General features: G+C 39.8%; 1 protein-coding gene across 1 annotated transcript; it reads right to left on the bottom strand.

Moving 5' to 3' along the window:
- Positions 1-409: 409 nt before the first annotated feature.
- LOC112557011 (NADPH oxidase 5-like) lies at positions 410-15,963 on the bottom strand. Its single transcript, XM_025226577.1, is given in 17 exon segments — positions 410-3,757; positions 4,424-4,696; positions 5,128-5,184; positions 5,186-5,338; positions 5,811-5,870; positions 6,364-6,455; positions 7,011-7,127; positions 7,314-7,446; positions 7,724-7,915; positions 9,286-9,461; positions 9,688-9,902; positions 10,290-10,463; positions 10,778-10,988; positions 11,899-12,049; positions 13,093-13,097; positions 14,041-14,144; positions 15,759-15,963. Coding segments are annotated over 17 exon segments (2,325 nt in total). The 5' UTR covers positions 15,839-15,963; the 3' UTR covers positions 410-3,625.
- Between the last annotated feature and the right edge of the window lie 587 nt (positions 15,964-16,550).

The following is a 16,550-nucleotide window of genomic DNA, read 5'->3' as shown; positions in this document are numbered from 1 at the left end:
TTTTTATGCTTTGTGCTAATTATAAAAGTGTGATTGGACTGCTATTAGAATGGCACATAAAATGTAGTTTGGTCGTAAATTTCACCAAAATTGGAATGTTACGCTTCCAATATAATGGAGTTAACTATATTCTAAAAACTGAGTTTCAGCTTCATGAGCTATGCTTTTACAGTTTTTAAGCAACTGATCGAGTATCCTTCAGACTGCTTTTAGTTTTTGTGTGTGTGTGCACACACATGAGAGAGAGGTAAAGCAAGGCTGACCATGCATTAGTTAGCTCATTTACATTTTTGCATGCTACTTCTCTCACACTTAGCACATGGAAAATGCACTATAGATTATTTTCATCATCATTATCATCATCATCATCATCATCTAATAGACATGAACAGATAATTAGTTCACCATGGATAGGCTAGTTCTTTTATTCTTGAAAAAAAAGCTTATACAAAACTTTCTTAAGCTGCATTGGTTCAGAGAATAAAAAATGTTGTCTGTAGGAAAATCCTACTCACAAGACATTAAAATTATAAAGCGAGCATTATTCAATATACAAGCATGACGATGGAAATTGTTCTTCATCTTTACACTGAGAATGATTAATGACATGTTCATAAGAATAGTCAAGAACCAGTTGTGTAATGATAGGAAGGGCAATTGTATTATTATAAATGAGACCAAAAAGGACAGTCGGATAAACTTGATCAAAGAAAGGCAAAACATTTATATTTTTGAAAGCAATAAGTGTAGCTAAAAATCACTTTTATGTAATTCGTAGATCATCATGTACATATTGAAGGTACAAAAAAGTACGAGCATGTATAATTCAATTTATCAGAAAGGCTTAGAGAACAATATATATAGCACATATCGCAGCAAGAGTCTCGTTGATCAAATCATGTATTTTATGTACAAAATCACATATAATGATTAGCTTAATTAACTGAATGGCTTAAAACTTCTTTATGTAGAAGTAATAGACCTTGTTATTGTGTCCATTACTGCATAAGGAGCTGCTGACCTCTGGTTACATCTGTAACCGATCTCTCATACTCAAAGATTTTCTTCGCTTTTATTTCTCTGTGTGCTCACTAGCCAGTGTCCATGCATACTAACGTGCGTTTATAGGTGACTTTGAACTAGGCATTAACTTACCTTTGTCTTAACAACTTATTTCACTATTTATATATAAGCTCACCTAGCTTATATCCCTGCAAAGCTATGTTCTCCGCAAACTGTCTCAACAGACCCCAACGGCCATCGCAAGGAGTTAAAGTCCATATATATACATGTATATTGTGCTAAGGACCTTAACCTGGCAAACGTGTAACATTTGACCAAGTTTGTCAAGGCTGTGTGTGAAGGTCACAGAAACAAATGGTTTTTGGGCCAAAGCTCGGGATATTGGAACTGAGTGCTGTCAAAACCTTTTGCCAACATACTGCCAATATGCAAATAGAACGTTGGCGTTTCTGAGGTGTGAAGCTTCTGCAATATGCACGGTTAAAAACCCATTGACTTCTATCGCTTGTCCACTGTTCACTGTGTTAGAGTCGTGGTATGAAGCCCGTTTTGCCCGAAAGTGACATGTATGCTCACAGCCTTTTAGACTGGTTGTAATACATGTATGGCAGAAGATTTAATGAGAATTAAACACAGACATTAATCCTATCCACTTTTGGATTCGGAGTGCTGATCGACGTTGATTTCTCTTGCTCCATGAGAGCATTTGATTCTGTAGTAAAAGATAAAAATGATATGCTGTCATTTCTGTAATCGTATCAGGTATATATGTACACACACACACAAGTAGCTTGTTTAAACATACAAATACACATACACGAAATTGGTGTTTTAGCGTCTTGCACGACGCCAGAACCTTCCAATCTTGAATAATAAACTTACCAAATTAAGCACATATAGTAGTACAAGGATTACCTCAGTTGAAAGTGTAGTAGAGTGGTTTGATCGCACATTACATAGACATACACCCAGGTGAAGGTTACAATTTATGGAGAAAACACTGCGCTTGTCGCTAATAAAAACTTGGATAGCCGGCATTCGATTCTCGTCACGGGCATACTGTTCTTTCAATGCAGGTAGGATGTGGCACCTATTTACAGGGCCGTCTGTTTTTCTGAGATAGAGCTTTAGCTACTAGACTTGGCGATAAAACACAAATTTTCACCTCCCCTCGACTACAGATTTTCTCACAGATATGTCTAGCTGTATCATATATTTTTGTCGTATTTTTACTCGCCCTTCATTATTAACACATTTTCTCGACTAGCAGAGAATTTTGGTTTGTTAGTCGCCAGTGTGCCCACAAAAGAAACCACCAGATCTTTATTTGAATAGTACCAAATTGTAAAAACTTTGGTCCATGGTGAAGTAGATACTTTTTAAAAGTATGTTCTTGTTGTGGTATGTTTCTAGGATGTGCCCCATTTTGAACATCACGCTCAATCCACCATGTCTTCTACTGTCCGGAAACGTACACTTGCAGAAGTGAGGGGTGTACATTTTCCTTTATATACCAGACAACAAAATAAAGCAACGCTCAGCTGTCTTTGGAAAAAGCGAAAGATTGACGAGAATTTGACGACACAAACGCTAGCTAAGTAGATGAATATCGTAGCCAAGATAAATGTATCTTAAAAATTATTATCTTGATGAAAAAAAAAATGTCAATAAAACTCGTGACAATGTCTACGGTTTTAACCGTTGACCACCTGTTCTAATTCACAAACTACTTAAAAAAACAGTTACCGAAGAGAAACAAGCTTTAACAAAGTGCAGTTAAATCTGTTTTAGCTTTGTTTTGTTTAATAAAGAAAGTACATTGAAACTCTAAACGTTAGCTATAACAAATGAGGAGCTAAATTTTTCTAATGGCTGGTAGTAGTGCAAGATTCTGTTTCCCAAATTTCGGGGAATACCCTCCTTCCGCTCTCGAGGAACACGCTTACAAACATTATCATGCACAAAAAAGGTCAACAGTACAGAGGTCAGAATTGTACATTCACATTGTGAAGGCAACAGCCAATGGCGTGTCTGTCTACAAGTGTGAAGTCGCAATGTTGAGAATGGAAATGGTGCATTCACCTCATTTGGGGAGTTAATATCTTGCACTGAAATTTACCCAAACATTAGGAAAAAAGTGCACCCCACTAGTCCTTGTCAGTCAGTGGCATCGAGACCAAGTTGTTCCATTTGGATGTAGCACACAGAAAACAGACATACCGTGTTTCAACAGTCTGGGTCTTGCATCACATCATTCTAGAAGTTGCTGGTAAATCTCAGTACAAGCACAATTCATTAACGAACGAAAAGAGCAGAGATGTCAAAGATTACTGACCCCCACTAACAATATGATACACAACGAGCTAATTTCATCATAAGCTGTGAGGAGTATGCAAACCCCTTAGCTTCTTCATCCTTCACCACCGGAAAGTTATTTCATGAAAGAACATGGTCATTCTGTACACGTAGCAAAGCACAATCATTTTGTTTCACAATTGCATTTTGACTTTTTTCGGAAGACGGCAAGTCACAGTAATTCTGACTATAGCTGCTAGCAGCTTTTCCCTGAGAAACTGCAGCAGAAATATTCAAAGTCTGGCCTTCAAAAAATCTCTTGAGAGAAACCGAATTCATATTTGTGGGAATATTCCTTGAGCACCTTTCCCAGCAGCGGTGAACCACAGAAAAATACCTTGACCTTTCCCTTCGCGTGGTTGGCAATGTGTGAGAAGAGCTGTAACATATGAAACAGAAGTTAGCGAGGGAATATGTTCTATTGGACTAGCAGTCTTGTCAAAATATGAGACTGTGCATGGATTAGATAATAATATTGGTTGTATGGCAGAGCATCATCTGATGAGCATGCAGCCAGAAAGTGCAAACAGCGGTTGACGCCCTACAAGTCTGCAGGCGGTCGGTCGGTCGGTCTTCATTCTTTCCGTCCTACATCCAAGTTTTTTCTCTTTCATTGATGCATGAATGACTTTCAGATCCTCAAGCCAGTTGAATAAAAGATTTGATCAGTGAGAAAGAATGTCATTCTGCCACTCTTTAAATATGGTCTGCAAATTGCTTGTGCTTTAGCAGCCATGTATCTGCTGTTCGTGGATATTTGTAGGTTACCTTCTTTTTATATCATGCTGCAGGATCTTTATCTTTTGAAACAATATGCAACCAGAATCGACTACCAAACTTTTGTAATGATGATGATGATGATGATGAGGAGGAGGATGACGATGATGATGTGGACATGCCTTTCGCATGTGCATAAAATTGGTCGTTGTTTGCATTCTGCAGATAAGTTCTCACAGTTTGCAACAGAAGGCTGCTTTATAAACAAGCTTCTAAAAATAAAATAAAATAAAATAAAAACAAAAAACAAAAACAACCTAGTACTGACCTTATCGAAGTCGGGTCTGCCTGGCTGTGTCCGAGTCTGCAGACCCGTGATCAGGTCCGTCTGCTCCGCCTCGTGGATGAGATCCAGCGCCATCTGTAGGCCGATGCCTTTCATGTCCGCTTTGGAGAGGGCAGAGGTCATGTACATATGCATGTCGAGCACGTGACCCAGCCCGTTTTCTCGGTCACGTGACTGTTCACTCTCCAGACGTGTGAGAAGGGATAGGAACCACTCAAAATTTCGCTGATCTCGGTTAATCCACACGAAGTCCACCTGCGTAGGGAAACCAGAATTTGAAAAAAAAAATTGAAAGAAAGGAAAAAGAAAGAATTATGCAAATTCTCTCGAGAGAAAGATGAGAGAGAGGGGAAAAAAAAGCAAGGACAAGAACATCATAAAAGAGTTGAAGCGATCTAAACTGGAAGTTCAATAAAATGAGTGAATAGTAATGAGTGGTCTCAGACAGTTACAGTGAAATAGAATATGTGCAAAGAAATGGACACCATAAAGTAGAGAAGGGGAGAATAGAGAGGGAGCAAAGAATTTACATGATGACGTAACAGCGAGTAGAAACTAAATTCGAAGAACATTACAAAGAAGCAGCTCAGAAATAACACAAAGGGAGGACTGCGAAATCGTCCAGAACAGACAAGAGATAGTGAGAAATGTACAGGAAGTGGTCAAGCAAGCAGGAGGCTCTTTACTTTTTTCAGGTTCATGACGCTTTTGGGGACCTCGATGCAGAATCTGTGGTCGCAACTTCGGGCACGTGACCTCCGCCTCACGGAAGCGGTACATGATGCTCTGTAGGATGGAGGCAAACGGAGTCACTCCGATGCCTGAACCAATCAGAACTGCGTGCTCGGCCTCGAAAATATGGCGACTCGGTGTCCCGTATGGTCCGTCTACGTAAACCTGCCAGATGAGAAAGAACGAGACATGAAATGAAGTCCACAGAAAAACAGCAAAAAAAAAAAAAAAAAAAAAAAAAAAAAAAAATGACCGTGGCGACATTTTGGGAAAAGATTTAGGTAGAGGGCTGACATCACGCAAGGGCCTGTTGTATGGGTGCACACCCTGATTTGCCATTTACATTATCATCATCATCAATCTACTTCTTCACCCTCGTCGTTAAACTCTTCGGTATCATACCACTGAGCTTCAGTCTCAAAGGTGATGCCAAGTTTGATGCACTGAGAATTTTTTTTTTTTGTGGTTCATTTACTTTTCTGAATAACTTAAAATGTTCACATTAAGTTTTTTTAAGTATTTTTCTATCATACTTTCAGAGAGAGAAAGGAGGGAACAGAACGAAGAGAAAGGAGGGAGAGAGAGCGAGAGAAGAAGAGAGAACCTACTATCGACGAAAGTACAGATGGTGTCTTACCCTTTCGTTGACCTTAACTTCTCTCACCCGTCTCTTCACACTAGCATTTATCCTGCGGGCCTGATAAGAAAATCAAGGAAATGTATTTCAAAATTTTCGGTCGAGATCAAAGCTGTAGATGAAGGTGAGCTATTTAAATGTAAGGAAGTGTATTCTCAAGCGACAGATGTAGGTAAGAATAAGAGAAGGGTTTTACAATGTAAGACAAACGGCAGAGATTCTGACTTCTTCGTAAAAAGTAAACTATTTGAACGCTTCTCGAAAAAGGGAGGTCGGAGAAATGCGGGAAAATATAGGTAGCAGAGATGTTTAGTTACAACAGTGTCCTGTATCACCAAATAATAGATAAATGAATGTAAAAAAATTCTTGCAGACAGCTAAGAATAATGTGATGAGAGATGATTGAAAAAAAGTGTGACCATTTCTGCTGCGCACATGGTGGTATCGTGCATAGACGACCTTGTCATTTAGTGTTGTCTTTATATTATTATTATATATTGATATTAGCATTTAGTCTTCTGCTTCTGTCTTTAAGCCAATCCTATTTATCTACCTTAGTGTTTCGTCTCGTGAGCGGTACACCGGGCCTGCCCATGCGGAACGATTTGAAGCTAGCCTTGAATTTTTTGCAATTTGCGTACATCTCTGGAACAGAAAGGTCATATTTCATTGAATAATTCACGGAAATAAACACATGAAAAAGCCAGCTGCACCTGAGTACTTAATAATTCGCACGCCAACGGACAGAGCGCAGAAACAGACTAGAAATAGGGAAAGAAAAACTTCATCCTGAAAAGGGAAAGTTGAATAAATAATTTAGTATGTAAAAAGATGGATAAGATGAGACGCAGAATCATGAAAAAGCAGAAGTGGCAGAGAAAATACTGAATAATGTTTAGAATAAAACTAATTGGTGTGTGTAGATGTAGTTCCTTCCATGAAGTCTTAAAAAAAATTCGCTGAAAATTATTTAGAGGGTTGCCTAAACAAAAATTTGAAATAACAATTTTTGAAAAACACATGCTACCCACTAGATTTTAATTTTGCATTAAATCTTTATTGATTGATTAAATTTTTATATTACATTTTAGTTTTTTTCAGCACTTTATAAAGCGTTCTAACAAGTTACAAATATTGACTTCAATATGTTTATTTTTACATGCAAATTCCAATCTTAAAGTCCCTTTAGCTAAAACTGACCTTTATTGTCTGCCATTCCTTCCTCCGCATCAACGACAGAACTCTTGTAGTCTTCAAAATACTTGTACAAAGACCTTGTCCAGTGACCAGCTGAGCGAACGTGAATCCAGAATGTTCCTGAAAAACAAACATTCTGCTCATCTACAGGTCCTCCACACGCACCGTCAGACACAAGTAGTGAGTAGGGCTCAGCCCCCTAAGTCCTTAACAGGGTCTCCCTTTCATTTTTATCCTACGAGTAATGAGCTTATGCGTGCATGTAAGCTGTGTGTACAGTGTTCAGTGGCATCAGCAATGTCCCACCTGACATCTGAGGTGCGCTGCTGATGGTGAAGGGATGCCATTCGTACTTCGCAATAGCTGGAATGTTGAGGAAGACATAGTCTCCAGGCTTGTAGTTAAAGCTGCTCGGTCTTGTGATAATTAGCTGGGTCACCTGAGACATGTATGCACACAGACATGCGACAAAACAATATCTATGTTTAAAATCTCGGCAGGATGCAAATAGTTTATAAAAAAATTATCATAGTTTCATTATTTTGTTGTTCTACGTAGTCTGGAAACAGAGACAACCATGATGATGACATCCAAGAGATATAAATAATCAATTTACATGTTTTCTGTATGTCTGTCTCAAACAACAGGAAAATATCAGAAAGTTCAAAGCAGACCAACCAAAGTTCTAAAGTTTAAATAGCTTATCGAAGACTTACCCCTGACGGAAGTAGTTTTACTGACTGAATGCGCATGTCGCCCTGTCTTGCGTACCAGAACATTTTCAGGCGAATCAAGCATTCAATCAGGAAGATGGCTCCAGGCCCGACGATCCACTTCCAGAAGTTCGTGGCGTGGAGGATGTTCAGAACGTAGAAAGGGATGTAAAGCTTGTGAGTCCAGTAGAAAACCTGCAGATGAAGACAGATGATGGGATGCCAAGAGAACATTACCCTACACCATGTAAAGAATTATGACTGTACTCAAATTTCTATTTTTTTATGTTTCAGCCGGTGTCTGAGAATGATGTAATGAGCATTGTTCTCGCATCCAGACCCACCACATGTACTCCTGGACCCGATTCCGGCCAACCTTCTCCTCGAGTGTGTCCAGATTGTCCTGTTTTCGACCCACGACATCAATCACTGTTGACATTCTTACCTCTTCCAAAATGCCGTGATATATCCAGTCTAAAGAAATTATTCCTCGATGTGAACGATTTGAAAAATTAACGTCCCGTTTCGAATATCTTTTCTCTAAAGTGCCAGAAAAAGTGGCCCTCGAACAACTTGAGTCGAAGAAACTTATTCATCAGGGGCAGTCTGCTCACCACCCTTTCGCGGCTCATCAACAGATTTGCTGAAGGTCGTTGTGACATTTTGTGGTCGCTGGATGAGGGCAAGTGTCGATACTCACCTGTTTGATCAGTCAGCAGCCTTTGACATGATTGATAATTCAATATTGCTTAGCTTCATCATTACTTCTCTATCGTTGTTTGAGTGTTACCTTTCGGGTAAACCAGGCCGTGCGAGCTGATGCACAGGTCTCAGCAGTCACGCCTTTGACCTTTGGGGTACCTCAGGAGTTAGTATGACAGCCGCTTTTGTTTATTTTATTCATACAGCTTTTCTCTCGCTTGGTTCAGTCTTATGCAATTTCCAGCCAGTCCTCTGCTGACGACACTCTATACTTTTCATCTCGGATTGCGAGCATTGCTTCTCGAACTTCAGAATAATGCCTCTGAGAAGTTAAGTGTCGGAGGGCTGTAAACACACTAAAACTTAATGATGAAAAGTCAGTGAAGTTTTGGCGGGTGTTTCATTTTCTTCTACAGGAACTGTGGTTTTACTGTAATATCTTATGTATTTCAGGCATGACTGTGTCTAACATGTGAAGAAGTACATATTTTGCCTTCCGCAACAGCGCGACCTGTCAATAATTTTCGTTCGAACTGCCCGTGTTCTCGCCTGTGCCATATTTTCGTCTTCATCTGTTTCATCAAGACTTGACTCCTGTAATTGTCTCTTGTGCCTCTGTCCTATCAAGAAACTCCAATCGCTCCAAAACTCAGAGTTACAACTAATACACCAAGATCACGCAAAACCTCCTTTCCGTATTCTTCACTGACTTCCTCTATATTGTCTATTGACATGCATTAAGAAAAAACTGTCACATCTATATCTATGTCTTTATGTTAGACATTCAGTTGTTCAAGAATAGGTTAGAGTCGATGTTCATATAAAAGGGTTGGTAGACAGTGGATAAGTCAAGATTACTGTACCTCGAAGCATCCAGATCGGCGCACAAACTCCATTGAACATATGAACATGATGAGCAGAATAACATCTAGGATAACTCCGGACAGGGGAGCGAACCCATAGAACCACCCCACCTTGGCCTTCAGTGTGAAAAGAATCTCAAAAAGGTTGAGTTTTTTCTCGCGCTGGAGGTAGAAGACTGAAAACAACAACAACAACAACAACAACAACAACAACAACAACAACAACAACAACAAACACACACACAAAGTACTTATTATTCGATTTCGTCAGAGGTAGATCATGACAACAAAACAATGTACACGGAATGTTTACCACCATCTACGCTCGTACATCACACCACGAATTCACTCACCCAGCCCAGAGAATTGCTGGAATAAAAGAGCAAGAAAAAGAAAACATACTGGCGTTTGCAAGGTGCATGGCCGTGTGTATGAGAGTGAAAAACACCACAGCAAAGCCCGCCATCTTGTGGAACATCACGTGCTGGTCAAAGGGCAAGATTCTGGCCAATGGCGTGTTCCTCATCAGAGTCAACGACTTCCGCAGCATCAGAAACAGTCCAAAGGCGCAGTTAAAGTGGAGACACATGCCAGCACCTCTTGCAAAGATGATATACCTGAAACAGACAGGTGTTCTTCCTGTTTTAGTGCTCTCCTTGGTGTTTACAATCAGTTCACTAGGTTGGAGTCATTTCACATGTAAAAATATTTGTATTTATCAAAAGTTATTAAGTTCTTCAAGCTATGAGACTTCAACCAATTAACTCATTGAATTTTACTTTTAAATTACAGCGAATGGTCAAGAAGAGAATATAAGCAACATTCTACAAATTCATCGGATAGTTAATGAATCATAGGGGAAAACTTCATTGAGGACATTTCCTATATCTCTTGCTTTCGATACTATTGATACCTTTGAACCTGCTGATTACTTTTGATATGATTAATGGCACTTGATATGATTAGAAAAACTTAATGCAATGAACACGCCGAGACTGAGTTACCAGTTTGAATATCTGTAGAGCCAGGCGTTGAGTGCATAAAGGCCCATGTTGATGAGGACGAACATGATTGTGCAGATCACCTTCGCTAGATTGTTGCGGATGTATGTCCAGGATAGATGGCGGGGTGCTCGTCTTCTCTTCTCTTCTTTGCGTGGCACCAGCCACTTGGCGGCGCTGTCACCGACACCCAGAGAATTTCATGATTGCTGAGCTTGTATCTCTTTCAGCGCCACAACCATTTTCTCGCTTTTCAAAACTCTGTCTAAGCGACCATCTCCTCTACCACCAATGCCCATTCTGATCTCCCAGTCGAACATACATGCACCGCATCTGCTTCTGCATGCTTCTCTCCACGACTTTTTCATTCATTCGCTCCCATGATTCTTGTATACCTCTCGTTATGACTTCATCCATCCATTCACTCTCAAGGTTCCTTCCTTTTCTCTCTCTTTCTCTCTCCTTTTTATCCATACGTCTTTGAGCCCCACCTGATGGTGAGGTTCTGCATGACCCCTGGATGCTTCTCTAGCTGGTCCTTGAGTTTCTCGAAGGTGATCTCGCCACTCTTATCGGCGTCTGCATCGTCAAAGAGTGCATCAGTCAACGCCTGAAGGTTCTCTTCGCTCAGCACGAGGGAAGATTCCTCCATGCATGACCTGAGCACCGTGCCCAGCTCTTCTCTGTCAATCGTGCCGCTCGCTGCCAAACGGTCACGTGTTAGCGCAAATACAGGTGACAGGGTAGGTGTGACAGCACCAGTGCCATAATTAGGAGCGTGACAAAAGTAAGTAGTAGCAGATGTGACAAAAGTAAGTATACAGAAGAAGGCCTGACTTACTTAGCGATGACAAAAGTGAGAAGTAGTGGATGTCAAGAAAGTAGGCATGACAAAAGTAGATCAGAAGTAGATGTAATAGAAATATGACATAACTAATGATGACGAATTTAATGAGACAGAACAGGCGTGACAGACTAAAACGCTAAAAGTAAGTAGAAGTGTAATAGCAGTGTAACAGTACTGGTGACAAACATAAGAAGCAGATGTAGCAGAAGCAGATGTCGAAAGTAGAAGCAAGTGTGACGGCAGTAGACAGAAGTAGATGTGACCGTCGAATGTCGGTGAAAGAAGAATGACGAGGGCTTGGGGTGGAACCCGTGCGAGGTGCACGTGCCGAGGAGAAGGTACTACTTAACTCAGTTTGAAGGGTTAAGTTTTATCAGGACAGTATCAACATGGACACGTCTATGTGACCGCGGCACCAAAACAAAAAAATGAAGAAGAAGAAACAAAGAGAGGAAGATGAAAAAAAGAAACAAAGGGCATTACTCAGAAAAAAAATCACACAAGGAGTAAAAGAGAAATGGTACAATGGAGTAATACCAAAGGGAGGGATAGCAGATAATGAAAAAGTAACTAGTGTAGTGTACGTGTATATATATATCTTTATATGTGTTTACTGATGTGTAGTATATATTGAGAACAACGGTGGTGCATGAAAGGGTTAGTAGTTACAAGCAGTACCAGGAGACATGACATCAGAGAATATTGAGACGATTGAAAAAGCTGTGAGGATGTCTAACAGTTTTGTAGATGCGTGGTTTCACTTACAGTCAACATCATAGACCCTGAAGAGAAAGCGGAGTTTGTCAGTGGGTGACCCCCGGGTCAGCTTCAGAAGCCCTCGCAGCAGTTCGTTGAGGTCGATGCTTCCGCTGTTGTCGTTATCAAACAGCTGGAAGAAGCGGTCGGCGAAGAAGGACTGCGGAAGACAATGAAAAGACTAGATTGATGGGAATTCGTCGTCAGTCTACAACAACTGTCACCAGGACATCTGTTATATTTGCTTTAGTTATGAAGGCTTTTCTCTCTCTGTAACACGGTGATGACTGTAGACATGTAGGACAGCAGATAACAATGTGTGACAAATGTCTAGACCAAGAAGAACTCATCGCCAGTCTATCACATGTCCACGTGTATCTCGAGAACGGAAGGGAGTACTCACCCACATTTTGAGAAATAGTATCTTGCGCGGAACTATTCCCCAAAACATTAGAAAAACGTTTTGTACATCATCAAATCATATTCCGAGTACGGTGTCACTTGGCCAATAAACAAATTCTTATTCTTCTTAATGTAATGTGTGAAGTGTGAAAAATAGTTCTTATCTGAAATCGAACTGATAAGAAGTGTCTCTCATCCAAGCTGACATTGGACTTACAGTAAAATAATTATATTAAGCCAATGAAGGTGTAAAATAAAATGTTAATGTATTATTCCTACACGTAGAATGTAAAAAAATGTAAAGTACAGTTAGAAAGCTGCTTTCATTGATGGCTAATGGTTGTGTAAGTCAGCATGTAACACTAATGAAGACATAAAGAAGACTTTTGTTGTACATAAAAGCCACATGGCGGCTGTGGTATGTCTCTATCACACACAGGTCACCAAGGACTATTGTAACTATCTAACATCGAGTGCAGCTCTGAATTCAAAGCTCGGCCTCAATAACAAACTTAAACTACTTAAATGAGGATCCTTCCTTCCCCAAAGCTCCCAGATACCGGTCCCCCATCATTTCCACTCGACATGATCCCTTTCAGACGGCAATGAATGCTCGGGGTGAGGTCATCAGGTTATTAAAGACGCAGTAAAAAAAAAAAGGTAGAATTGCACACCACTTCAGCTTTATGGAAAGGTTTTTCATCCAGGAAAAGATGGAAGGTTTGCCACGTCATCAGTTTCAGTTTCAGTTCTTTTTATGACTCATCTCAGGAACTAATTCATACAGTGGTGTCTTAATACTTTTTCTATAACTTTAAACAAATAACATTGCAGGTGACTTTTTGAGCTTTTTTGCCAGCCCTCACTTGTCACAACACCTTTTCGACGAATAAATTTTCTACCACAGTACTAGAATGGTTTAGATAATAATCTATAGACACCGTTCCCTCATATGCATTAAGAACGAAGCATAATTAACTGAAACTAATTTTAGTTTTGTCTGTGATTTGTTATAAGCCTATGGAGTTCTGCTACAGACATTTCAGGTTTTTCTGCCTCTTTTTTATTTATTCGCTCTATCTCTAGCCAGGAGTTTTCAAATAAATTTTATTCAGCAACATATGCACGGGACAAAAGACAATGAGGAATGACACGTGAGAAAAATGTTAAATGAGTTTTTTTGTTGTTGATCAGTTCCATTTATGAACGGTGCTCATATCAATTTGACTACATAACCTGATTCCTTCCTCTCACTTGTCCAACCACTCATACCTCCTTTGATATTAGACGCATAGACAGAAGTGGTAAACGTAGAGCTGCAAACATTATCTGCATTTATTTATCCTGGCTGCAATCCAGACATTCAGACTACAATCAACTCATGGACAGGACGCGCACTGAATGCAGGCGGCCATATTGCTTCCATCCCGGAGAGCGTCCGTTTGTATGTCAAGTCTTTGAACCGATGTCATACTCGTCTCTTTGTTTTCCTATTTTGATTGGAAGTATGAATATGTCCAAGTTTTAATATTTATGATTGAGGCTGAAAGTGCCAACCTAAATGATTACAAGAAGAGAAGTAGAATTGGGATGTAGACATTTATATTCTTTTACAGCCTGTGTTGATGTCTGATGTAAAGTGGTGTGCTAATGTTACTGTGAATAGACACAAAACTTTCCAGATAAAGATGAATAAAGATGCTTTCTTTTGTGTTTGTAAGTTTGAGAGAAAATGCGTTGCATACCTGCTTAACCTGAAGGCTTTTTTAAACGCCTCCTTGTCCAGTGAGCCATTGGATCCCGCCATTTGCCGGAATTGTTTCTCCATCCATGCAAATGTCTTCTCGTCATCTCTGGCAAAACAACAAACAAACACACAAATTAATAATAGAAGTCAAGCGACTGTAGCCAGGTTTTCTGGTGACTGCACAATTAAATTCACACTTTTGTTCTTCTGTTCACATTCCTACAGATATTGCGAACTATGCATGTAAGTCTTCCTTCACTCCATGCTATCTGTAGAAACTAATATTTTCCACCCAGAAGAAAATCGGAAATTTCAAGAAAAACCATTTGCTGAAGAATTTGAAGTCTCTATATTCCACTGAAATCCGTTAGCAAGAAGCTGCTTAATGTTCCTGGTATCTACATACTTTGTTATAACTGTAAGTTCAAAAATAAGAACACAAAAGTTTTGAATGCTCATGCAGACTTCTTGGATAGTTAAGAAATAATTTTGAAAGATTTAAGTGTCGGCAAAGTCTTCTAAATTTTTTCCCATTCACATCATTTAAAGTCAGCACTGATGAGTGCATTAGTTTTCGTTGCAACTTTGTAACAAAACAATTTAGTGTTTGATATTACTGTATGTGATATTCCTACAGGTATGCAGGGGAAGGAGATGTTTGAAATCGAAGAGAATTTTTTTTAAGAGCAGCGCAAAATCTCATGAAAGTCTGATTCACTCTGTACGAGACAATATTATTTCCAAGAAATTTTTGTCTTGATATTACTGGTGTGTGAAAGCGATACCTGAGTTTACCTCTCTTCTTATCGGTTGAAATACATTGTATCTTCGATTTGAGCTTATTTGTTCTCTATCTCTTCACAAATGCGTCTTGATTTATATTGTCTTCTTACTTGTGTATGTGGATACACGGATATTCTGCAAGTGCTCCAATATGGATGAAAATATCTGAGCATGATGAATAGGGAACACAGTGATAAGATGTACTGAAAAATTTGATTCAAATTGCGAGTAAGTGTAATTGGTTGAAAGTGTAGATACGAAGTAATCGTATTTCTCAGTGAAGTGTTCATTGAACCGTGAAGAAAAAACCGAGTCCAAACGATCCCTCCGACCCTAACAAAACTACGAGCAAACACATATGGCAGACGACCACAAAGACTACGCAGATGGTGGGAAAGAGGTGTGGGGCGGGGCTGGGAAGAAAGAAAGGAAGAAGACGAAAAAGAGAAAAAAATCAATCTCTTTCTTTATCTTTCTTGCAAGAGCTAAACAAAACCAGAAGAAGAAACCCCAGAAAGTACATAACGTCCAAGAAATAAGTTGAAGCATTTTGTAGAACACTTGGCATCACGAAAAAGAAGCTCATACCATCGATACTTTCTACCATCCGGTCAGTTTTTCCCACATTGTTACTTTCTGACCGTGTCTTTCTTCCACATCATTACTTTGTACTATGCTGTTATTGTGTATAAAATATTAACATTTTCTAGTTAGTCTCGAGACGAGGTCCAACAAATGCCGCACCGAGCACCGTTAGTTCTTAAACAATCACAGAATTCAGCTCAGGTAACGAATGATCAGATTTAGGTAGCTTAGTTTTATTCCCACATCCCCTACTCCTACTTTCTCCTCCTCATCCACAACCAAATAGACAGCTGACAAAACAAGCTACCAAGCCATGAGAACTAGGATTAACAGTTGTTTCAAAACGATTTACCTCTTGGCTTTTTTTTGCTCTTTGCTAAGGGCATTTTCACAGCAACCACAGCAGTCACAAGACGATCGTCTGGCACACATGATTCAGTCCCAGCAGCAAGACACATGACAAACAGTCACAGCTTCATTGTTGGGCCCAGCAGCCCTCCCGCATCTGAGGACCTTTAGCCAAACCTGCTTGGCCATGTTGACACACCGCGGGCCTGGCGTCGCCCTCATCCTTGCTGCGCTCCATCATTCCTGTCAAGGGGGCCATAAACTGACAGAAGTCTCGAAGTATCAATTTTTTTTTTTTAGGTTGAAAATCTCGAGGTAGCTGCGCTACAGATGTGTAATAACCGCTATTCATGTCGGGAGGTAGTTAAAGAGAGAAAAAAAATTATTCACCTGAGTGGAGATGCGAGAAAGATGTATGACATGGGACGGAAATTGTGAAGAGTATTTCAATGACCTGTCTGACCTAGATTTTAACACATGAAGTATTCATCTTGGTAGTCTTAATTAATTTACAGTCTTCAACAGCCATTTTTATCTTTTCATCTCCGTGTCTGTAGAGGAATAGTTCGTAGTGAAAATGATACACTACTTTTTGTGCGACATTTGCTGTAAGAATGAACAGTAGCTAAGAAGAATACAAGTGGATGTGCACACTCATAACCACAATGATTCCCATGCTAAGCCAAGGCTTCAACAAACACAACACAGTGTGTCAAATACCTGATGAAGACACCTGTCGAGAGAAAGAAGGAGAGTTGGGGATGGTGACACGCAAAGAGAGAATTCTAAGAGTGTC

The sequence above is a fragment of the Pomacea canaliculata genome, linkage group LG2, assembly GCF_003073045.1.
Source record: "Pomacea canaliculata isolate SZHN2017 linkage group LG2, ASM307304v1, whole genome shotgun sequence".
In the NCBI taxonomy this organism is placed as follows: Eukaryota; Metazoa; Mollusca; class Gastropoda; order Architaenioglossa; family Ampullariidae; genus Pomacea; species Pomacea canaliculata.
The sequence above is the reverse complement of the archived record's forward strand: the minus strand, read 5'-3'. Positions and strand labels throughout refer to the sequence as shown.